The sequence below is a fragment of the Alosa alosa genome, chromosome 22 (assembly GCF_017589495.1).
Source record: "Alosa alosa isolate M-15738 ecotype Scorff River chromosome 22, AALO_Geno_1.1, whole genome shotgun sequence".
Lineage (NCBI taxonomy): Eukaryota > Metazoa > Chordata > Actinopteri > Clupeiformes > Clupeidae > Alosa > Alosa alosa.
In genome coordinates, this window is record NC_063210.1 from 562,500 (window position 1) to 588,018 (window position 25,519).

At 39.9% G+C, this 25,519-nt stretch overlaps 1 protein-coding gene and 2 long non-coding RNA genes across 5 annotated transcripts in view; 2 read left to right on the forward strand and 1 right to left on the reverse strand.

The window, feature by feature from the left end:
• Positions 1 to 12,501: 12,501 nt before the first annotated feature.
• The window catches only part of acadsb (acyl-CoA dehydrogenase short/branched chain), a 134,539-nt gene continuing 121,521 nt past the window's right edge, over positions 12,502 to 25,519 (reverse strand). For 2 of the 3 annotated variants that reach the window (XM_048233481.1, XM_048233483.1), the window contains exons 9-11: positions 20,763 to 20,900; positions 13,358 to 13,457; positions 12,502 to 12,888 (exon numbers count right to left, since the gene is read on the reverse strand). In XM_048233481.1, coding sequence (XP_048089438.1) covers positions 12,812 to 12,888; positions 13,358 to 13,457; positions 20,763 to 20,900 — 315 coding nt within the window. In that variant the 3' untranslated portion in view covers positions 12,502 to 12,811. The remainder of the gene's footprint in view (positions 12,889 to 13,357; positions 13,458 to 20,762; positions 20,901 to 25,519) is intronic. The other variant, XM_048233482.1, reaches the window with a different exon arrangement.
• LOC125287573 lies at positions 21,799 to 22,179 on the forward strand. Its single transcript, XR_007192381.1, has 3 exons — positions 21,799 to 21,926; positions 22,000 to 22,073; positions 22,157 to 22,179. It is a non-coding gene; the product is annotated as an uncharacterized LOC125287573 (long non-coding RNA).
• On the forward strand, positions 22,568 to 23,182 carry LOC125287574. The gene is made up of 2 exons (XR_007192382.1): positions 22,568 to 22,918; positions 23,107 to 23,182. It is a non-coding gene; the product is annotated as an uncharacterized LOC125287574 (long non-coding RNA).

The window sequence follows — 25,519 nt, forward strand, 5'->3', positions numbered from 1 at the left end:
TTATCATCAACTATGACTCCTACCCACTGTAGCTAGCTAGCATGTTAGCATTGCTAACATTGTTAGCATTTTTAACAAAATTGCTAAAAATAATTAGCTAAGTTAGCTAAGTAACATGGTTAACATAGTTAGCATGCTAGCATGTTAGCATGCTAATTAGCATTTTTAGCAAAACTGCTAAAAATGATTAGCTAAGTAACATGGTTAACATAGTTAACATGCTAGCATGCCATTCCAACTGTCAGTTATCGTCAATTATCTAGCTAAATAATTTAACCATTTAAATTATCCACCTATTTAACCGTTCAATCATTCCAACTATATTAAACCTTATCTACCAAGCAAATCATTTAACTATATAAACTATCCACCTATTTAACTGTTCAGTCATTCCAACTATATTAAACCTCATCTACCTAGCAACCAATATAGTTTGTTTTTACTCTGTATGATATTTTACATAATATTTTTTGCATTTTCATGCACTGTATTTCCTTCAGGAAATGCTTTTCTAGTTTATTTTACTGTCTATGCATTTAATGTGTGTGTGAGAGAGAGATATGTGGAGAAATGTTCAATTTCCGATCCTTATTTGTTACCCCCAGATTTATTTTGTCCCTTATGATCTGCCCCAGGCTTCCCCAATTGGCTTTCCGCGATACATAGCCTAAGCTTGTTCATAACCCCTCCTCGTACAGTGGAAGGCATTCAAGAGTATAGGAGAGCTGGGACGATTGAAACACGGGACGAATGAAACATTCCAGTTTTCTCCGAGTGTAGGCTAATGATGATAGACAAACGTCCTTCGGTCAAAACATAGAGCATGTTAACATCCTTCTATCAGCCAAATATCTTCCTGCTATGTCATTGTATCACGGAGTTACAGGCGATAAACAAGCTTTGATGCGCAAAAGTAAACTTAGGTTATTTTTTTATTGTTAGCCTAATGAGTATTTTTCATTTAAAGGTTCGACTTCATGCTTATTCAGTAGACCATTTAGTTCTCCACAATCCCAGACTTTCATATCGCATGCTTGTTTACATGGAAAGCAAAACAAGCTAGGCCTAGTGATAAGCTTTGTCTGTTTCAATCGTCCCGATCAGGCTGTAACTCCATGTATTTTAATTAAATGCACAAATATCTGTGTTTAAACAATCATTTATGGAGGTGAGATGGAAAAACAGTTTTAGGAAGATGAAAATGCATTTGGGCCCACCAGGTAGGGGGTCGAGTTTTCCCATGTTATCCATGGAGACTGACACCGAGGTGAAGTTAGTTTGATACTTGATATTCGATCAAACTAACTTCACCTCAGTGAGACTGACGGCCGGTGGGTCGTTAAGCCTAGGCCTACTTATTTGGATGTGCCGTGGCCTAACCCACGTAAAAACCTAGTGAAACGACATTTCCAACAATATAAACATGATATGAATGGGAAAGCTTACCATTCTAGCTATAAACATCGCAGAATCATCCACAGGGCATGATATTTCAAAAACCGCTTCATAGGCTACACCTTCACGATGATGGCAATGAGTTATCAGACATGCACGAAGAGGCTATAGCCCTGCAACAATCTACTGTATCTAAAATAACCCCTATTGGGAGTAGGCCTACCATTCATGATATGTAGTAAAATTTTGAAGTTGTGGGACGTTTTATATTATTGTAGTCTTAGGCCTATGTTCATTCGTCCCCTTATTCAACTGTCCCGAGGAGGGAGGAATGAAACGCACGTCCCACTTTTGCTGTAGGCCTAATAATTCCTGAACGGTTTTGTTAAAAGCTGCAATGCATTTGTATTTGACAGAGGACAGATGTAGGTTATAGTGACCAAATATTAGCTTTCAGTATGGTACGATCGGTTTGTAGGCTAAATTACGTTTAGACCTAATTTCAACTGCTCCCCTGCCTATCAATATGCTGTGGCTGATGGGTCAAAAACGTGAAAGTCTGGCACCTGGCCACCAAGGATTTATATTTAATCATGGGAAATGTAAGTATTATGTAAAAACAATTCAAATGTATGACTTTGGTGGTAGTTTACTCTTACTACATGTAGTGAGTTCTAAGCTAGCAAGCTAGCCTACCACTCATTTTAGTGTCATTTCGCTCACAGCTAGCTGTCATTAATCTGGATAATGTCCTTTAATGTAAGATGTGTTTTTAAGACATATTTTATACACTCCATGGTTTATACTCATTGAAAGAACATGAAGGGAAGGGAAACGAGGCGATTGTGACTTTATGGGAACAGTTTGTGGTGGGTTATCAGCTGTTAGCTGTCAGACGGTCAGCTGTTGTGTGACCACTGGGCAGCTGAGCTGCCCGAATCGGTCGTAAAGATGGCGGCGTAAAGCTACAGTGACGTCATGAGACACAAACGAATTGCGATACATATCGCTATCGTTTTATCGCCCAGCCATAATAGACACCTACTTTTGGCTGCTTTTCCCAATTGAAGGCTTCCTGCTCAACTGGTTAAGGTATTTGGGCCGTTGATTGATGTGTGGAGAATGCGATTTGAGGGAAAACATTGTTTTTTCAAAAAAGTAATCCATGAGACACAAAAATTCAAAAATGTTGCCCTTACCTTGGCTAGAAGACATCAGAAGATAGTAGCATGCCACTTAGATTCAGCTTTATTCTTCAAGTCAGAACTTCAGATGCATAGTGTTAAAAGTACTTTGCTCAGTTCATTCCTAGCCTGGGTTTTCCCATGCTCCCTTGCAGGCAGCCTGGATTCCAAGGACTTCGTTTTCACCTCAACGAAGGAACCAATTACAGAACGGAGGAGGGACAGCAAGACGATGACGACACACCGAAGTGGTTATGAAGTTTCAAATACGAGAAAATTAGCGTAATAATTGTTGATAAGATTAAAGGAACACGCCACCCAATGTCATTAGTAATATATGTTCTTACCTTAACTTTCACGAGTTGAGTCATACCTCTCCCTTGTCGGTACGTGCACTCAAACGCTCTGGTGCGCGGCTGGACTGTGTTAGCATGTTGCTATGCTAGTGGGCTTTGCCGTAACTAGCCGTAGAAGTAATCAAAAACATCCACGTTTTCCCGACTTAAATACAGTTGCACGAGTAGTTGATAGAAATGTCTACGGCCACGCAACATAAAAAGTGGCGATTTTCCAAGCGAATAAACAGGAGAACTACAATGTGTGGCGCAATATCACTTGGGAGTACTTTGACCTAGCGTAGTAGTATTGTTAACACCTAATTGTAGATCCTATCCACCACAGAGTTTAGAATCCATGATGGATCGACCCTCAGCCTCTCCCTCCCCTCTGAGCGAGAGAGAGGCACACACACTAGAGATGCGCTGATGGGCTATTATTTCAACCATAACTGCATAGCAAAACTTATCATCCATCAGCACCAAAGTTTTTTGATCAATTTTCAAAACCGCACCCACCCACCATCTGCTGGTTGTTTTAATGTAGGCTATATGGGTGATGCAGCGCTGCTGACGTGAGGCTAGAAAGCCCTTGCCTGTTCTAGAAAGACTGATCCAATGCAGCAAATATATTTGTGAGGGTTAAATCCAAAGTGTAGATGCTGTATGTTATTTATATGCTGTATGTTTATTATCTTAAAGCAATGTGTCCGGCTGTTGCTCATACCTGTGTTCAAGGATTGTAGAAGAAGCAGGCGGGTAGGGAGAGGGCACACAGTCAGGCAAGCAGCAAGGAGATGGATAGCAGGCAGGCAAGCAGGTAGCAGGCAGGCAAACAGGTAGCAAGCAGGCGAGCAGAGGACAAGCAGGCAGGCAGGGAGGGAGAGAGGTAGGTGGCAGGCAGACAGGCAAGCAGGTGGTACACAGTGGTTGTAGTCCAAATTGTATTCCACGAAGGAAAAGTTCATTCAAAATATAAACTCTAATATAAGTTCCAAAAAAACTGGGTTTTCTTCAAATCAAATAGGCTAATAGTTCCAACTGAAAGCGGTAAAAAACTATTTCAATACGGCATCTTCCATTGTCTAACTGAGACTGCTCACCATGTGGAAGACGCCATCTTTACCTGCACAGGTAACTTAAGACTATGTCAAAATAAAAGTTCCCAGCTGAAGGCCAGCAAATCTCAAGCAAAGTAAGAGTCTAAACCAAAAAGCAAATTCAAACTAAATTTGGCTCCAACAATATTAAAAGGCTAAAGTCGTACATTGGCTATGTTGTAGCCTATCCCTAGAATATCAGCAGCAAACTCAGTCTCTGTCTCGCAAAACAGTCTCCAAATAAAACGCACATCGGCCTGTTGCCTATTCTGCCAGCTTGTGACAATATATCGTCCAAAATGCTTGATTGGATTCTCCACATTTTTAGCTAAATTTTCATGTACCACATCAGCATTTTTGTTCAGTGAATCTTTTGTAAATTGCTTTACAATAGCGTGCTGCTGTGATTCTTATTGGGAATGCTGTGGTTTGTAGTGGGATACACACAAGTGCTGTCACGTTTGCTGTGGAAATTGTAGCATTGTAGGCCTATAAAATAAATTGTTCAAAAAGTGGTTCCCTGTTTTACACCAAGAGCTGCGTGCTGTCCATCTATTCCCTATAACTCGCTATTTGCTGTGGATCCATGATAACCGATTGTTTTAGTCTTTGACCTAGACTAAATATTGATAATAAACAAGAAAAAAAATGACATTTTAATGTGACTATCAATAAACTATCTCTGTATCACTTTTGCACATTAGCCTCCAGCTTGTTTCATCTTAATTGACACTAGTGTGGGGAAAGTCTCTAGTCTGGCGGGTAAATAGGTTCTTCCACACCTTTCAGATAAGTGGGAGTGGCGTAGTCACGTATAGGCCACAGTTGGATGCCAAGGGGGTGAGAACGCTCACCCCTCGCTAGGATAAGTGCCTTGCCTTACGCCTATACTGTAGATGTGACTGTTAGGCCGCCGCTAGGAAGCTATCTCTTCCTCCGATCATTTACTCTGCTCCCGGCTCACCCCTTCCTTTGTCCTCTCTCTCCCCCAGCCTCTGACTAAGCCTGCCCCTGTTCGACTGACTGCAGGGACCTCTTATGTGTGAGCTGTCTACTTTTTGTTACTGCAGGATTGCCACGTAAATCAGCCCTGTTGTGGGAAACTACTCTGTATCTTGTTTACACTGTGTGCCGTGATCATCATCGCACTGAGCCCTGTTTGTAGTGGTTGTATGCCGAGTGTATATCGTTTGAAGTGCCCACTTTGAGTGATCATCCTGAGTGCCTTTTCCTTCACGAGTGACATTTAACCTGAGTAGCTGTGCGTGAGTTACGTAGCCCTGCATAACGATAAAAGAGAATACTGACTAGTAGCTGCCCCTGCTATCTCCTGTTAGTGAGTCCACAATGGAAAAGGCAACATTGACAAGTAGCCACCGCTGTCTCCCTACTGACGTGCCTGAACTGCCCAAGTGCACATTGGCTAGTAGCCACTAGCTAAAAAGGTTAGGGCTGTGAGGATTTACATGGGCAACTAGCACGCTAGCTCAGTCTGCCTCCGTTACACTCACCTCCCTAAATCCTCACTCCCATCCGGGTCACGGGTAGCCTGACGAGCCAGACCCACATTAAAATGTAGGGTCTGGGCACTCACCGTTCGCAGTGCTCAGTCCGAGGGGCGGGATAATCAGTTGTCTTTCAAATTCCCTCTGCACGCAATAGGACAGCGGCAGCGCTATAAGTCCCATGCATTTCCCACCAGCGGAGCTAGTTGGCTAGTTCAAACGTTTGCCAACTTAATAAAAGCTTAACTCGTGTCACACTGTTCGCCAGCAGCAACATCCATCTTATTTGTTTTCACGTAGCAGGGAATTCAAGCCAAACCGTTGCAACTCTGCCATCAATCATTATGTTAAGCCCACCTAACGACTCTATACACAATTTCATTGGCCTAATTAAGTTTCGATTTCTGGAGATCACAAGCCAACTGAGAGTTGCTAGACTAGCCCTGGCAGCAAATGTAATGCTAGGGGCGCGTCTAGCTAGGGGCGCGGTCTAGCAAATGTAATTTGCTGCCACTAGGGGCGCGTCTAGATTTCTAGGCTAGGTCACGGCACCAATGTCACAAGGTCAGTTCGTTCGCCGCTCGCGGGCCTCGAACCCACCACCTTGACACACACACTGGCATGGGAGACGAACGCTATAACCACTGAGCTAAAAGCCCAGGCTTCCAACTCAGCAGTTAGAAGCGTGCTTAAGGTTAGGGCTGTGAGGATTTACACGGGCAACTAGCACACTAGCTAAGTCTGCCTCCGTTACACCTGTACTGTTAAAGTGAACACTGACTGATAGCCACTCCTGCTATCCCCTGCTAGCTAGTCCAAACTGGAAATAGTTAGGCGGATAAGCATAACAATTGTGCATTTTATGACTAAAGCATGAAAGTTTCCACATATAATCTACACACTCTAAGGATTAATTTCAGACGTGGAGCCATTTTGTATCTGACCTCTGGTGAGCTTTGGGGGTCAATGACATCATCATTACATTTCCGCCCATTATTCTCCATTACAATACTGTACATCAGGGGTACTCAAATAGAAATGAGGGGCCACAATTTTTTTTTTTCAGTGACTCAAGGGGCCATTTATTGGGACCGTGTCCGAAAACGCATCATAACAATATAACTTATGTATAACATTTATAACATATTTTATAACATAAAAGCGCCTGTAGCGCCACCAACAGGTCAAAATCTGGCCGAAAATTGAACCGCTGGGCCTAAAATTTGGCACACTGATTCAGCACTGTCCCATGATCACTCTCACCAATTTCCAGAACTCTATGCCCAACACTCTAGCGCCACCAATGGGTCGAACCTGGATTGCATTCACGTATGTGACCATTGAATGGTGCGTCCGATTTTCACATATCAGGCACCGTTGGAATCCCTGGACCGACCTAAGTTCAATGACCCCTATTACGTCACTTTCCGCCATATTGGACCTCCGCCATATTGGATTTAGTCCAAACTCTACGAAAAGTTTCAGCGGTCAGAAATTTCATCCGATTTTCACGGAACTTGGCGGAGATGATCTTCTGCCTGAGCCGCACAAAAGATACTTGTCAGATTTTTCAATTTCATTTTTGTTTGCATGTGACAGCCAATCAAATATGGCCATGAAGCCGCCAAACAGGAAGTGGACTAACATCTCTGTGACGTTTTGAGTTAACATAACAAAACTCGATACCATTAGTCAGGACACTGTCCCAATCACTCACAGCTATTTTGATGCATATACATTAAACACTCTAGCGCCACCACCAGTTCAATGCTGGACATGCGTTCATGCGCATGATCCTTGACTCTTTTGTCTGATTTTCACAATTGAGGTAGCGTCTGAATCCTTGGACCATCCCCAAGTTCATCGACCCCTATCCAGTCACTTTCCGCCATATTGGGCCTCCGCCATATTGGATTTGGGCAAACTCTACGAAAAGTTTCAGCGGTTACAAATTTCATCCGATTTTCACAGAACTTGATGATCTTCAGATTGAGCCGCACAAACGATACTTGTCAGATTTTTTAATTTCAAGTTTATTTGCCCGTGACGGTCAATCACACATGGCGACGATGCCGCCAAACAGGAAGTGGGCTAACATCTCGGCTACGCTTTAATGTATTAAGTCCAAACTTGGTACATGGACTTGGTATCTTATTGTGAGGACGCACTACGAATTTGGCATCATGTGGCCTCTATAGGGGGCGCTGTAATACAGGAAGTGAGCTTGTATCTCAGCAACGCTTTGGTGTACAAAGTCCAAACTTGGTATAAGGACCTGTTACCTAATTACATTACATTACATTACATTACATTACATTACATTTGGCTGACGCTTTTTTAACCAAAGCGACTAACAACATGGTAAAAGTTTTTAGAACAATTCTCACAATTTTAGGACAGTTTAAAAAAAGTTTAATTATGTTTGTATTAATTAATACAGTTTAATTTTGATGACGCACTAGGAAATTGGAATCATGTGGCCTCTATAGGGGGCGCTGCAATACAGTGAGCTCCTATCTTAGCAACGCTTTGATGTATGAAGTCCAAACTTGGTACAGGGACTTGGTACCTGATTGTGAGGACACAGTAGGACATTGGCATCATTTGGCCTCTATAGGGGGCGCTGTAATACAGGAAGTGGGCTCATATCTCAGCAACGCTTCGTTGTATGAAGTCCAAACTTGATACATGGACATATTAGCTGATTGTGAGGACATGCAAGGAAAGTGGTCTCATTTGGCCTCTAGGGGTGCTGTAATAGACAAATTGAGCTCACATCTCAGTAAATCTTTGGTGTATGAAGTCCAGGGACATGGTAGCTGATTGTGAGAACGCACAAGGACATTGGTGTAATTTTCGCCTCTAGGGGCAGTATAACAAAGTAAATGAGCTTATTTCTCAGCCATTCTTTATCCAATTGCAATCAAACTTGATGTGAGTGCTTGCTCATGCCATGGCAACGCCATTCCTGCTATAGCGCACTGCTTGGCCCCACATTGCTGCTTGCAGCTATATCTATTATTATTATTATTATTATTATACCAAACATTATTATTACTTCATAAAGTAGCGTATTAACCACTATATCTCAATATAAATCAATGTTACACATTAGTAATTAGGCCTGGCCTATAAGACATTGGATGTATATTCTCATGTATAAAATAGACATACTGTAGATTACACATAGGCTAGTTAATAAATGACTTCTGACAAGGTTTGTTCTTGTGCCTTACAGGTTTCAGTAAGCACTATTATCTGCCATGGCAAAACGTCATGTGTTGATTGACCTTGCCCAGGTGTCTCCATTTAATAAGAGGCACTGTCCTACTAATTGGGAACTCTGTGTCCTCTGCCAAGTAGAGACAAGAGAAGATTTGCAATGCCCTGCCAGGTCAAGCAAAAGACCCATAGGTAGTGGCTATGTTTCATTGGCCAAGGATCTTTCTGAGTTTAAGGAGATGGGTCAATTACCCGCAGAGCTGGACAGGCTAGATTATGGGACTGGCATAGAAGCCACACTAAGGAGCAATAGGGCAAAGTGGCACAAGACTTGCCGATTAAAATACAACAAAACAAAGCTACAGCGACGGCGCAAGCCATTAGAAATGGTGAAGGAAGCTGATGTGCCAGTGGTCCATACTCGTTCAAACTGTAATGTTTCCATCCAAGAGCATTTGTGCTTCTTTTGTAATAAACCTGCTGGCTCCGAAATATTACATGAGGGATCCACAAAACAGCTAAATGTTAATGTTAGAAATGCTGCTATTGAAATTCAAGACACAGAATTACTTGCAAAACTTGCCCCTGGAGATATGATAGCCCTTGAAGCAAAATATCATAGAAACAGTCTCGGATGCTCTACAATAAAACCAGACAGTCTGTTAAAACGGATGAACAGAAGGCAGAGGCTCAGCTGTATGGCATTGCATTTGAAGAGTTGGTTGCTTTTATGGAGGAAGCCAGATGTGATGGTTGTGCTCCAGTTTTCAAACTGGTGGAACTGGGTACCATGTACAAAGACCGTCTAGAGCAGCTAGGTGCCACTGTGGGTCACAGGATCCACACATCCAGATTGAAAGAGAGGCTTCTCTCTGTGTTTCCAGACTTAACGGCACATGCACAGGGGAGAGACACACTTCTGACCTTTAACGAACAAAACGAAGTTCACCCAAGGGTAGGCTACTTACAATTTCAAACGCAACAAAGCCAAGTCTGAGTCCGTTTTGCAGTCTTCTTAGAAACTACAATCTGACTACATTTTTGAGTATTCCCACCGAGTTACATCCGGATGTGTTCGGACCGCGACCAGAAAGTTGCATATTCGTTTTTTCCGCGGAGAAGCACTAGGGGGAGACGAAGCACCCACCAAACGACCCAAAGAGTCATCAGAATGACTCTCAACCTGCATAATTAAGGTCATTTTTGCTAAAATTGTTGCATAGGGCCGCTTTAAGAAAAGCTTACCTGATGTGATTGGCATTAGAAAGAAGATGGATCAGACCTTCGCACTTAGCCGAAAGGAAATTGTGGAAGAGCAACCACCTCTGTCGAGCGCTGGCCAGCGCTCTTCACTAAAACTCAAGTAAGAGACTGCATAAATAATTGTAAGTGCAATTTATACCAACCTTAGTCATCCCCATAAAATGTTGTTGCTTAAAGTTGTTTGTGTATGTTTTCACATTTATGATGAGTTCTCAAGAGTTGTCAGCAAGACCCTTCGTCAACGGTTCTATGAAACACTGGACCGTCACACACCCAGCCTGATTCGAATGCTGTAGTCTAAATGAGGAAAAGTGGGCCAATCCCTTGAAGGCTTTCTCCTGATACTCAGGTGATGATCATTTCTCATCCTGTAAGCGGTATAAATACAATCAATTGACAAAATGTTCTACAGCTCAGCTGTAAGGCTTCTCAAATGTTCTTTTTGAATTCAATTTGTCCTTTTTGTGATAATGTATTTTAATCTATTGATTATCTGTAAAGAAATGTACTAATTACCCCCTGGAATTTTCTTTTTCATGTCTACATCATCACTGCGACATGAACCGTTGTGCTGCGATGTCTCCCAGTGTTTCTTGGAGATGATGACAGTGACTTCTGCAGGACATGTTTTGTAAGTATGTTTTACCTACAAAAGAGAACTGGTATACCTGATTTATAAAGAAGAGTAAGAACTAACTGTAGAACCTAACACTATTACTTATGTTGGAGCGCCATCTACTGGGTGACTGATATCATTCTAACACAATTAACATCCAGCTGATGTAGGTTAACATCCAACTCGAATGTTCTTAACACTTTGAATGCTGCGCTGTTTTCGGAAGCTTTGGCCCAGAGTGCCAGCAATCTAGATCATTGTTGACGATTTTTGTAGAGCCACAGCATATTCTATGTTATAGCTATGGACACATACTATCACTCGTTTGAAAGGTGAGACTGCTCTCAGTGGGTACAAGCCGTTTATTCCTACATGTCTCTTCTCCTAAGAAATCTCAAGCTAAACAGTGGCTAGTTTTCATCAAAATCCCTGTTTTTTTTTTCTAGAAATGGAGATCTAGCGTCTTTCATGAAATATGAAGTGTTTGCCAGTAAAGTTTCCGGGAAGTGATCTAGCGAGACCTGGCAAGACTGCCACCTAGTGATAAACCCATGAAAATGGCCTGGTTTTGACCTGACGTGCATCAGTCACTGATTCGACCCAAAGCGGCAACCATTAAAAGCCGAGTTATAATAAAATGTCCAGATAAAATGTCCAGATTGTGCGTTTTCATCAATCATACTGTAGGTAATTAAAAATGTGCCTTTTTTCACTAATACACTATACGCTGTTTTACACAGCAGCCGTTTTGCATTTACATGCAATGGGAATATCTGACTTTCTCCAACTTTTGCACATCTCCATAGAACTTTTTATTTATTATTTTTGATTTCTCCTCCATCTACCCATGTCCTTGATTGCCTAGCCTTTCTGCCCGCCCCCAACACACACACTTACATCATCACTGTCATCACTTCACATACATACAGCACACTGCTTGCTACAGTAAGCCTCCCCTACATCCTTGCTGCACACTGCCCCCTCCCCCTCCCTACATCCACAGCACATTGTCTTCAGGATCTTCTCCAACACACATCCTCTACATACTTACAGCACACTGCCCCCACCTACACACTAACACACACAGTCACTGCTCCACTCCCCTCCCGCCCACACACATCTTCACTGTCATCACTCGCATACATCATACATACAGTACTCTGCTTGCAATAGTAAGTCCCTGCCCCCCACATACACAGCACATTATTTCATCAGGAAGCTTCTCCAACACACATCCCCAACATACTTACAGCACACTACCCCAATACACCCTGTTGCACACTGCCCTCTCCCCACATACACAGCACACTATCCCATCTCCCCTGTCATCCCCCCCACACACACACCAAGACCCCTGGCAGTTGGGTTAGCCCCCAACCCCCCCCCCCCCTTAATGCACAAATAGGCTGACACCAGACATAATTTCACTGCATTTCTTACTTCCAGTAACTATATGCATGTGACAATAAACTTCCTTGTATCCTTGAATTCCTTCCATGTAATTACATTTTCTAGTTAACAATGACATTTTCACAGAAGTAGCCTATTGTGTTTTGGGGATTTGTGTGGGTTTGCCCTCCCCACACAGCCTCACAATAAACCCACACCTACAGTACCCTTATCAAAAAATTCTATAGGATTCCAATCAGCAAGATAATCCAGTTCCAAAAACTGATTGGAATCCTATAGGATTGTTGCTATTGAAATCCTATAAGATTGTTCAACATTATGTATCTGTTGTCCCCAGTAAGAGAAGGCAAAGGCACAATAGATACCAAAGCAACTTTGCATAGTCTGGGACTTGTCCATGTAGCTTTGTTTGGCTCCTAGTAAAGGTAATGAATAATAAATAAAGGTAGAAAGTAACGGGGGTCTTTTAAGTGTGCTACAGTCCTCAAATAATTTTTTATTATTTTTAATTTGAGGAAACAAAACTGACACCACAGAATCTAGTAAGGCTTGTTACATTATTTAGTAAACTGCATATCCTTGTAGCAGTACTAGTGCACATAATTTACACTAGAGTTTACGGAGTTTGACAAACATATTCACTTACCCCAGTAATTATATTATTAGCATAAAACAACAGAACACACAGCAGCAACCACACAATAAATCCCCAAAATGTTTAGGTTCAGATGATATGCCAAAGTTCGGAGTGCTTTGTTCTGAAGACACATGCAGAGGCGTCTCACTGGTCATAATCCTGATCAATGAACTTGGCAATGGTAGTGAGCTGGATATTAGTTGTTCCCTCATAGATAGTACCTGCATGATCACAAAAGTATCAAAACATTTCAAAATATCAGAACATTGTCATCCTACAGACACAAAAACTCTTAAAGTAATCATTAACTGACTATTCATTTCTAGTGCAGCCAAAATTGTGTAGATTGTGAGGAGATTGCAGAGATGATGTTTAACAAGAAGTGTAACAGAGTTTATGACAAGGATCTGTGTATGTCCACCCTTCCAAAGTAGGTAAGAAGTGTGTAAGATATCTTCTATGCACACACAAGGCATATTTCTTGTTCACAAATGTATTAAATTTATTTTAGTAAACACTTCACCTTCACCAAAATAATCCATCTACCTGACAGATGTGGCATATTAAAAAATGGCCCTTGGTTGTTGTCTTAGATATTTTGCTTCAACTTGTGAATAATGGGAGTGAAAAAAATGTGTTTCATTCAAATTTTTGTACAGTATACAAATATAAACTGATATGCCAATTTACCTATTTTACAGTCTCGGTAGAATTTCTCAACAGGGTAGTCTTTGGTGAAGCCTACACCTCCCATCCATTCGATGCTTTTTGATGTAGTCAGAGTTGCAACCTTTGATGCATACACATCAAATATGAAAAAAAAAAGATAAATAACAGATACTAATGGTTAATTATCCTGAATGTCAAGGTTAGACTTCAAATATTAGTTAAACAAATTTACTTTGATTGTTTTAAAATAACATCATGCATCAGTAGAGTCAGTGCATTTGTTTACCATGGCAGACATAGAGAAAGCATGCAAACAGTTCGAAAGGTTCTATGAAAAGACAAAACATATCAATTAGGCCTTTTCGCACTGTAGAAACTTTTTGCAGTTCCTAGAACATACAGTTCCTAGAACCTCTTTTCACACATTTGGTCAGCATGGAACTGGGGATTATCAATCTTAAAAATCCCTGTAAAAATAGGTGCATACTGAGACAACAGTTCTAAGAACACAGTTCTACTAACTATTAACTGGAGTTCCTTGGGACTTTTTTCTGATTGCACTTGCACACAGAAACTCTGAGATGACTTAACACACATTAGTCCAGTTATAACATGAAAATAAAGTAATAAAACGAACAGCGTTGCTATTTAGTTACTAGCTACTGAAGTTTATTGACAACTTAGAAGCTCTTGGAATCAGGTAGCATTGAAGAAAAGAATCAGCATTGTTAATAAAATTATTTCTCATCTGTCCAGAAGGCATTTGTTGCATGACAGTAGTTATTCTCTGCAGCCTTCTCATGCAGTTTTTTTTGTAAGGTAAATTTAAACAGATGAATGTCCACATGTATTTTCATCTGAAGTAACTAATGGACCTACTTATGGGAGCCTTAACCTTTCTTTGTTTTTCCAACTATTGGAACCATCCCAGGAGGACCCTTTTTCGGGGCAAACATCAGAAGAGAACTACTCCATGGGAGGTTCTTCTGTTAAAAACTGCTGTATGAGGCTTGTAGTGATGATCTATACCAATGACTGTAAGAAGTGTTGAAATTACAACACTTTTTAAACATGCCTCAGTAATCACAAACACCTGTGAAGCCAAGCTGTACATAAAATGTGTTGTAATTTCAACGTGGTGAAACTAAAATGTATACAAACATCCTTTAATTACAGTGCATGAAAATGCACTGTTCTGTTATCCGAAGTCTTCTTCTTATTATTATTATTATTACAGTGCATGAAAATGCAATTATTATTCCGCACCACTTTTTTCCGTGCACGGTTTAACTTCTTCATTCAAACTTTGTAATGTAGGTCTTCAAACAGATCAAAAAAAATTTTATACTTTTTAAACTATTAAAGAAAACTTTTTAAAAATCCCCATAGACTGAACATTGCCGATTATGACATCATAATACGGCCACCTGCAGCCTCAGGCTTTAAGCATACAATCTGGGTCAATTAAGACTACACATCCTATTCAACTGTTTCCTCTGCCCAAAACTGTTTCAAAATAGAAGTCATCACTACAATAATCCACTGTTAAACAATGTAACCCATTGAACTACTGAACTTTTTACATTCAACTTTTAAACGGTCTACTTTTAAACTATCATTAAACCATCTATCTATTAAACTAGCTGTCTATCAACAACTTTTAACTTGTCATCAACTATGTCAACACTTGTCATCAACTATGACTCCTACCCACTGTAGCTAGTTAGCATGGTTAGCATAGTTAACATTACTAACATTGTTAGCATTTTTAGCAAACTGATAAAAAATGATTAGCTAGGTCAGCTAAGTCACATGGTTAGCATAGTTAAGCATGCTAGTTAGCATAGTTAACATAACAGCTAAAAATGATTAGCTAGGTTAGCTAAGTAACGTGGTTAGCATAGTTAGCATGTTAGTTAGCATAGTTAACATAACTACTAAAAATGATTAGCTAGGTTAGCTAAGTCACATGGTTAACATAGTTAGCATGTTAGCATTGCTAGCATAGTTAACATGTTTAACAAAACTGCTAGAAAACGTTAGTTAAGTTAGCTAAGTAGCATGGTTAGCATAGTTAACATTGTTAGCATGTTTACAAAACTGCTAGAAAACGTTAGCTAAGTAGCATGGTTAGCAGGTTAGCATTGCTAGCACTGCTATAAAACATTAGCTAAGTAGCATGGTTAGCATAGTTAAAAATCTTAGCATAACTGCTAGCAAACATTAGAGCCATTCCAACTTTCAGTTATCGTCAAATATCTACCTATACACAGCCATTAAACTATTTGAATATCAACATTCATTCAACTTCCAGTCTGTCAACAACTTTTAAACTATTTACCTTCAACTTTTAAACGGTCTACTTTTAAACTATCATTAAACTATCTATTAAACTAGCTGTCTATCAACAACTTTTAAACTATCTACTGTCTATCAACAACTTTTAAACTATCTACATTCAGCTTTTAAACAGTCTACTTTTAAACTATCAACTTTTATTAAGCTATGCAACCACCATGTCTATCCTAGCATCACCGTAGTAACCATCTCTGTATTATCCGTTTTAACTATACATGATATTTTACATCACAACTTTAGCATTTTCATGCACTGGTAATTCCTTTTTAAGTTATTAGTTCTAGTTACAGTGCATGAAAATGCACTGTGCTGTTCTTCCTAGGCTTCTTCTTCTTATTCTTATTACAGTGCATGAAAATGCACTGTACTGTTCTTCCAAGGCTTTTTATAGTGCATGAAAATGCACTATACTGTTCTTCCAAAATTTCTTATTCTTATTTTTCTTCTTCTAACGCGTTTAATGCAGCTTCAACCGTTAAACGTAGAAACTTCATTCAAACTTTGTTACGTAGGTCTTACTTAGGACATTTGGGCTATGTATTTTCCAACTTTGTAACTTTTATACTTTTTAAACTATTAATTAAAAACTATCAACATTTCCCAATTGACTTAACATTATGATTATGACATCACAATTCGGCCGTTAAGCAATTAGAATCCTATGGCAGGTGTTCGGGCCACCTGGACCAACTGCCAGTCTCAGGCTTTAAGCATACAAACTGGCCCTATTAAGACTACACATCCTGTTCAACTGCTTCCTCTGCCAAAAACTGTTTCAAAACAAAAGTCCTCACTATAATATTTTACTGTTAAACAATTTAACCCTTTAAACTACTGAACTTTTTAACTGTTTAGCCATTGTAACTGTTACTTGTCATCAACTATGACTCCTACCCACTGTAGTTAGTTAGCATGGTTAGCATGCTAGCATGCTAGTTAGCATTTTTAACAAAACTGTTAAAAATGATTAGCTAAGTTAGCTAAGTAACGTGGTTAGCATAGTTAGCATGCTAGTTAGCATTTTAGCTAAACTGTTAAAAATGATTAGCTAAGTTAGCTAAGTAACATAGTTAGCATGTTAATTAGCATTTTTAGCAAAAAACTTGGTTAACATTATTAGAGTGCATGAAAATGCACTCTACTGTTCTTCCTAGGCTTCTTCTTATTACAGTGCATGAAAATGCACTGTACTGTTATTCCAAGGCTTTTTTCTTCTTCTTCTTCTTCTTCTTCTTCTAACGCAGTTAATGCAGCTTAAACCGTTTAACGTAGAAACTTCATTCAAACTATGTTACGTAGGTCTTACTTAGGACATGTGGGCTTTGTATTTTTCAACTTTGTAACTTTTATACTTTTTAAACCAATAATTAAAAACTAGTCAAAATTTCCCCATAGACTTAACATGGGCTGATGACATCACAATAGAGCCGTTAAGCAATTAGAATCCTATGGCAGGTGTTCGGGCCACCTGGACCAACTGCCAGTCTCAGGCTTTAAGCATACAAACTGGCCCTATTAAGACTACACATCCTGTTCAACTGCTTCCTCTGCCAAAAACTGTTTCAAAATAAAAGTCCTCACTACAATATTTCACTGTTAAACAATTTAACCCTTTAAACTACTGAACTTTTTAACTGTTCAGCCATTGTAACTGTTACTTGTCATCAACTATGACTCCTACCCACTGTAGCTAGTTAGCTAAGTTAGCTAAGTCACATGGTTAGCATAGTTGGCATGCTAGCATGCTAATTAACATTTTTAGCAAAACTGCTTAAAATGATTAGCTAAGTTAGCTAAGTCACATGGTTAACATAGTTAGCATGCTAGCAAAATGATTAGCATTTTTAACAAAACTGCTAAAAATGATTAGCTAAGTTAGCTAAGTAACATGGTTAGCATAATTAGCATGCTAGTTAAAATTTTTAAGAAAACTGCTAAAAATGATTAGCTAAGTTAGCTAAGTCACATGGTTAGCATAGTTAGCATGCATGCTAGTTAGCATTTTTAGCAAAACTGCTTAAAATGATTAGCTAAGTCACATGGTTAGCATAGTTAGTATGCTAACATGTTAGCATGCTAGTTAGCATTTTTAGCAAAACTGCTTAAAATGATTAGCTAAGTCAGCTAAGTAACATGGTTAGCATAGTTAGCATGTTAGTTAGCATAACTGCTAAAAATAATTAGCTAAGTTAACTAAGTCACATGGTTAGCATACTTAGCATTTTAACATTGTTAGCATGCTAGTTAGCATAGTAACTTGGTTAACATTATTATCTTTGTTAATATAGTTAGCATAACTGCTAGCAAACATTAGAGCCATTCCAAGTGTCAGTTATCGTCAACTATCTACCTAAATAATTTAACCATTTAAACTATCCACTTATTTAACCGTTCAATCATTCCAACTATATTAAACCTTATCTACCAAGTAAATTATTTACCTATATAAACTATCCACCTATTTAACTGTTGAGTCATTCCAACTATATTAAACCTCATCTACCTAGCAACCAATATAGTTTGTTTTTACTCTGTATGATATTTGACATCATATTTTTGGCATTTTCATGCACTGTATTTCCTTCAGGAAATGCTTTTCTAGTTCTTATTCTTCTTCTTCTTCTAACGCACTTAATGCAGCTTCAACCGTTTAAAATAGAAACTTCATTCAAACTGCGTTGCGTAGGTCTTACTTAGGACATGGGGGCTTTGTATTTTTTATCTTTGTAACTTTTATACTTTTTAAACTATTAATTAAAAACTACTCAAAATTTCCCCATAGACTTAACATGGGCTGATGACATCACAATGGACTAATTAACTTGATTTGCACCTGTATCATCTTCCAGCTGCTCATCTAGGCCCCATCAAAGAATCAGTTCAACTGATTGCACCTGTATCAACTGCTTTCTACTGAACTAGACCAACTCTCTCTGTGTTTCTCCATTCTACAAGGATATAAGACACATTTCATCCAACTTTCTATCCATTCATCCTCTTCAAACCATTCACTCATCCACCCATTAAACTATCCATCAACATCCATTAAACAATCTGCCTAATTAGTTATTATTATTCTTCCCACCAAATTTCTGCGTCTAATTCAGCTTTAACAGTTTAACATAGAAACTTTGTTCAAACTTTGGAACGTAGGTCTTAAAAAGGACACGTGGGGAATGTATTTCACTTTTGTAAACTTTATACTTTTTGAGATATTAATAAAAAACAAGCTTATTTTTCCCCATAGACTTTGCATTAGCACTATGACATCACAATGGACTAATTAACTTGATTTGCACCTGTATCAACTTCCAGCTGCTCACTATTAGGACCCATCAAAGGGCCAGTTAAACTGATTGCACCTGTATCAACTGCTTTCTGCTTAACTAGGCCAACTCTCTCTGTGTCTCTCCATTCTACAAGGACATAAGGCACATTCCATCCAACTTTCTATCCATTCATCCTCTTCAAACCATTCACTCATCCACCCATTAAACTATCCATCAACATCCATTAAACAATCTGCCTATCAACATCCATTACACTATCTACATTCAACTTTTAAACTATATACTCTGTCTCAGGCTTTAAGCATACAATCTGGCTCTCTTAAGACTACTATTTCCTCTGCCCACAACTGTTTCAAAATAAATGTCCTCACTACAATAATTCACTATTAAATAATTTAACTATTTAAACTACTCAACTATTTAACTGTTCAGCCATTTCAACTGTCAGTTGTTATCAACTATGACTCCTGCCAACTGTTTCCAAATAAAAGTTTGTTTGGCATTTTATGTTAATATAGGCTACAGTATATTTATATTTTCATGCACTGGTAATTTTCTTCGAAATTACATTTTCTAGTTAAAGTCTGGAATGTGTTTCTTACTCACATCAGAGAAAAAGGGGAAATACAGTACCCTCCAAAACTATTGGCACTTCTGCTAAAGCTACTAAAAAGAGGAATATAAAATTGATCAAAATGCCTTAAGTAAAAAAGGAGGAAATATCCAACCTTTAAGGACACACATTTTCTTTGTGAATGAATAATGTATCATAAATAAATAAATGTTCTTCCAATACAGGGGTCATAAGTATTGGCACCCCTATGTTAAATTCCCATAGAGGCAGGCAAATTTTTTATTTTTTAAAGGCCAGTTCTCTCATGGATCCAGGATGCTATGCACCCTGATAGAGTTCCCTTGGCCTTTGGAATTAAAATAGCCCCACATCATCACATACCCTTCACAATACCTAGAGATTAGCATGGTTTTATTTCAGTTGGCCTATTAGCTGGTTTGATTTGCATTGAGCTCAATTAGCATAAAAATAAAACCAATTACTGGCCTTTATAAATAAAAATCTGCCTGCCTCTATGGGAATTTAAATAGGGGTGCCAATACTTATGAGCCCTGTATTTTAAGGAAGAACATTTATTTATTTATGATACATTATTCATTCACAAAGAAAATTGGTGTCCTTAAAGGTTGGATATTTCCTCATTTTTTACTTAAGTCATTAATATCAATTTCCAAAAGATGAATTTTGGAGGGTACTGTATAAAAAAGGAAAATCTGTCTTTGCCCCAAACATTAAAGAGGGCACTGTATCTCCTCCCTAGTCATCACCTTACCGACAACACTCAGCTATTTAAAAGCTGAAGGGTGTGGCAACAAATAAGTTTCTTCAAGTTAAAAGTGCTTTCCTTGTCACCATTATACAAATGCTTTCTTTTTTGTTTTTAAAGTATATTTTTGGGGCTTTTTTGCCTTTATTTGGACAGGACAGTGGAGAGTGAGACAGGAAGCAAGTGGAAGAGAGAGATGGGGTGGGATCTGGAAATGACTGCAGGTCGGTTTCGAACCTTGGTCCCCGTGGGCACTCAGACCCGTATATGGTATGGGCGCTGTAGCCTGCTGCACCACAGCACCCCCCATACAAATGCTTTCTTGATGCGTTCATTAGCCCTGGGACCTGATAAATATCTTTGAGAATGTTCATGGACAATATAGTACATATAATAAATGAAACAAATTGTACAATTGTTTTACTATCAGAGCCTGACCTCAGCTGTGAAGTACTTAGCCATACAGGCTTCTTTGATGAATGGCCTCTGGGCCTCCTTCAGTCGGGCAGCATTATATGTCAGCAGCCTGGCAGCCTCAAGCTGGGTAGCCACATGAGCAATCTGATGTTGCATGCCCTGAAATCAAACACATCATGTTACCCTTCCTAAAAAAATAAGTCAATTTTGTTATACAGTGGGCAGTGCTTCGACTTGGCCAGCTTCACTCGCGGTCCGCGCGTGGGATCACGCGGTATCACGCGGCTCTAATTTGTATTTTTCCAGTGAGACGCTGCAACAACCCAAACAACCGGTAGATGGCTCAAGTGAGCAGGGTGTCTCGTAAAAAGAAATGGAGCCTGGAAAACCCTACACAGACTTCACTACAGACTTGTTTAGAAATAATTTAATAGCCAGAAATATGCCTGCCCTGCCCTAATAAAGAAATATTTGGTTAACTGCGCGAGTGAATCCCGCTTGCAGCCGAGAAGAAACGCAGGGACAAATTAAACATTCTGGTTTTCTCCGAGTGCAACGATGATAGACAGACATCATTTGGACAAAATATAGAACATATTAACCTCCTCTCCTCAGCCAAATGCCTTCCTGTTACGTCCTGTTATCATGGAGTTACAGGCGATAAACGATTTTTGAAGTTTACTTCATTAGCGTTTTTTTTATTATTATTAAAGAGTTATTTTCATTTAAAGGTTTGACTTCGTGCTTATTCAGTAGAGCATTTAGTGCTCTCCCCAATCCCAGACGTTCACATTGCATGTTTGTTTGTAATGGATGCAACCGCCAGATAGGCTATCGCGCTTGATGGCAATGAGTTGTTAACAGACATGAACCAAGACATATAGCCCAGCAGCAATCTAGGGACTGTTCGTTATTTATTGAAGGGGCCACCGGAGGAATTTTGAGTGCTTCAGTCAAAAGTTGCATGACCCTCTTGTAGCCAGTTGCATTCTCGCTCTGTCTGTCTCCTCCTGCTTACCTTACACACTGGTCTCTAACGAAGGGGGCGGGGCAGGCATGTAGCTAGCCATTCATTCAGATCCTGGTATTAGGCCATGGTATAAAGGTGCCTAGTAGGTCGGACTGTCTTCCTCTCTGTCTCTCGCTCGGTTTGTCCCTGGGTTTCACGCAGGAGCCAATCGCCAGGTATGTTGCAATTTCGCTGCATTGGTTAAGCTATTCATGCCTAGTTTTAATACTTTACTCTTTCCATCTGTAGCTCTGCGTCTCCCTTACTCTGCCGTGGCTGTATGGAACCTGACCTGTCTAGCATTAGATAACTCTCCCCTGCAGGTATGCATTTCCAAATATTTATTATCTCCCTTTATTAGCCTTCACGGAGTCTTAATTGCTCTTTTGTTTATGTATGCTTGCAGCTTATGACGATGGCACGGCGTGTTTTTAAAAGCGTTCTTTAGGCCTACTGGCTAATCAGTGACTGCAAGTGTTTGGTATGTATGAAACCGGAATGTTGTAGCTTTTGGTGTGGCATTTGAGACACTGATACACTCTAAGTGTTGACTATTTATGTTACAGGTAGCATGGCTTCGTCAAGTTTGCTTGTTTAGTGTGGTCACGCTGCTGTCTTGTCCATAGCATTAGTTTTCATTTATTTTTGTGTTTACGTCGTCACAGCTCCTCCGTGTCGCGGTAGCTGACCTGTTTGTGTTGCTCTTTGCTTGATTGGGATTTCCCAGGCGGGTTTGTTTTGTTTGTTTGTTTTTGTTTGCTGGTCTGTTGTGCTTTTGCCTTAGTGTGTGTGTGTGTGTGTGTGTGTGTGTGTGTGTGTGTGTGTGTGTAATCGTGTTTTCTGAGTTTGTAGTGTGTCTGCATGCCTAGTTTTTATCCCAGCGAGGATTATTTCCTTGGCTCAAAAGCTTTACATCTCTAATTGGTATAACCTACATGCTGGTGTTTGTGGTTGCTGTGCTCCTTTTTTGATCAGTTTATGCGTTGGCAGGTTGCAGTTATCTTCGGCGGGGGGTAGCTAGTCACCTGGTGGCGGGCTTGTGAACTTCACTTTGGAGTGTACTATGGAATATCGGTGGTGGCTTGCTGTGACAATGGTGTAACACTTTTCTGCAGTGAGAGTGCACGTGTGGACACCTTCCTTGATAGTCTGCTTCCCCCCCATCCAGGTAAGCCCCGCCTGCCAGTATAATTTTCTGTTTTATTTTGGTGTGTGCAACATTCCCAGCTGATGTGTGCTTGTGCTATTTAACTCATGTCATGCATCCTACACGACAGTAAAAAGATACAATAAGAACACTAAAATAAAGTATATTTTTATATGTTTCTAACCCCTGCCAGTTATTTTCAGTTTCAGCAACAGATCACACCACACTCCCCCCTCCCTCTCCCCAACAGTGCTTTCAATAAACGGACATTTGATTTGATTGGAATTCACGTGTCTGCCTTTTTGTATTTGAACCTGTGCATATTGATGACTAAACTGGGTTCAGGATACCTGGTGTATTGTTCTAGAGTCCCTGGGCATTAGGTCCAGGGTGGCGTAGTCGACACAAACAATCTCCACTATTGATCCGGTCACACTCTCTTGCCTGCTAGAAATTGTTCAATGACCCTCCGACAGAATTGTTAAAAAAGACATGACCCTCTCCTGCCAATTGCTGTCTTCCGCCCGCGCCACAGCCACACACTGTGATAACGTTCTTAAATCAATCTTTCCCGTGAGCTTGCATGCTACCAGTCCTTCCTTTTCAAATGTGCCTGTTTGCACGATTTCATAAATAATCATATGTGATTAATAATATGACAAATAATCCCTGTGCACGGGGACCGAAACAATGCATGCCAACTTTTTCCGTGTTTATCACGTATTTTAACTTTCCCCCGCTGTCTTGCCGTTTTAATGTTTTCCCGTAGAATATCCCATATTTTAATACTCTCATAACAGCCCTTCCATCGGGCCTACCATAACTTACCAACTCTGTACTGTAGACCCTATCTGGCTATTTATATTTTCTGTGAAATAAGCAAATGTATTTGTTCAACAACAAGCAGAATTAACGCATAGGCTACTTGGAACATAATAGGCCTACATTTGACAAAGGACAGATGTATGTTGCTAGTGACAAAATATTAACTTTCAATGTTTTACGATGTCTTTGTCATGGGGAAGTGTTTTTCCCCATGCATTTATTCTAGGTTACTGTCAGTGACTGCCGGGAGAGAAGCGGGTTCTGTTTCGTTCATGTCAGTGACTGACGCGAGAGAAGCGGGGTCTGTGTTGTGTTGTGTTGCGTTAATTTATTTTCATTGGGCATGCCATGCCGTGCCGTGCCGTCCACAGCTCTTCAGTTCTGACAAAGCCAAAATTACTCCTTTTGAAACAATGAGTGCAGGAAGCGAGTTTGTATGGTTATATTGCTTGACGGGGGGGGGGATCCCAAGCAGCTTTCAGCCATAAGGATACTTTGAGAACATTTCAATTCACCCGACACTAATATTCAAAATATTGAAAACGATTTCGGCATAGCCTATAAAGCAGTTTAATTAAATGGAATGTTAGTTGTAAACAAACGAGCTACTTGGTGAGGCTTGGCCTCACAGATGCTTCGTGCCTTAGATGGCAGGAAAAATCTTCCGCGATAGGCCTATTAACTAACCACCCGATTCCGTTGGCTGGGGGGAAGGGGCCATCAGACATTTGTGCCCAGTTAATCCCTGCCCCCAACAAATCACACCTTCCCACCTCTGACAGCTTAAAAGAAGTCAAGAGGACTCCTTACTCACAGACCTATTCACAAACCTGCAGCATTCTGCCGTGTTTTGAAATCATGCAGCTACAGGAGCTTCCAATCGTGAGGAAGCAATTTTGAATTGTAGGCATAACTAACATGCAATAACGCCACCAACAACAACCAAAACTAGGCTAATCATTGTCAACATGTAAATTAAATGTAACATTGTGAATCAAATTAAAATGTTATATTTTGCAAACGTAGGCATAGTAACAGAATAATTTAATAATGTTACAACGATGCTACATCAATCCGTATGTTTCATTAGGCTACTAGACTATATGTTTTGCCTTGATTCATTTAGGCTAGGCCTTTTTATTCAGCCTAACAGGCGAATTTAGGAGCAACTCCTAAAAATAATGGGCGTGCCACTCCTAACTTTAGGACTCCTAATTTTTTCCACAAAAAGTAATTCACGAAGCATTTTAGACCTAAAAGTAGCACCTAAGTCTGGGACAGCTTAAGTCGAGAGGACTCCTAACTCACTAAGACCTATTCATAAACAGCTTTTTTGTGGCATTTTACGTTGCAATGTTTTGAAATGCGTAGCCTATGCTTAACAGGAGCTTCCAATCAGGAACAATTTTGCATTCATAAAGGGATGCAATAAGCAAGTAGCACCTAAGTCTGGGACAGCTTAAGTCGAGAGGACTCCTAACTCACTAAGACCTATTCATAAACAGCTTTTTTGTGGCATTTTACGTTGCAATGTTTTGAAATGCGTAGCCTATGCGCAACAGGAGCTTCCAATCGCGAGGGAACAATTTTGCATTCATAAAAGGGATGCAATAACGCCACCAACAACAACCAAAACTACTCATTGTTAACATGTAAATGAAATGTAACGTTTCATTGTGAATCAAATTAAAATGTTCTCCTCTTTGCAAACGTAGCCTAGGCATATGGTGACAGATTAATTTAATAATGTTGCAAAGGTAGGCTACTGCATCAATCCATAGGCCTATGTTTCATTAG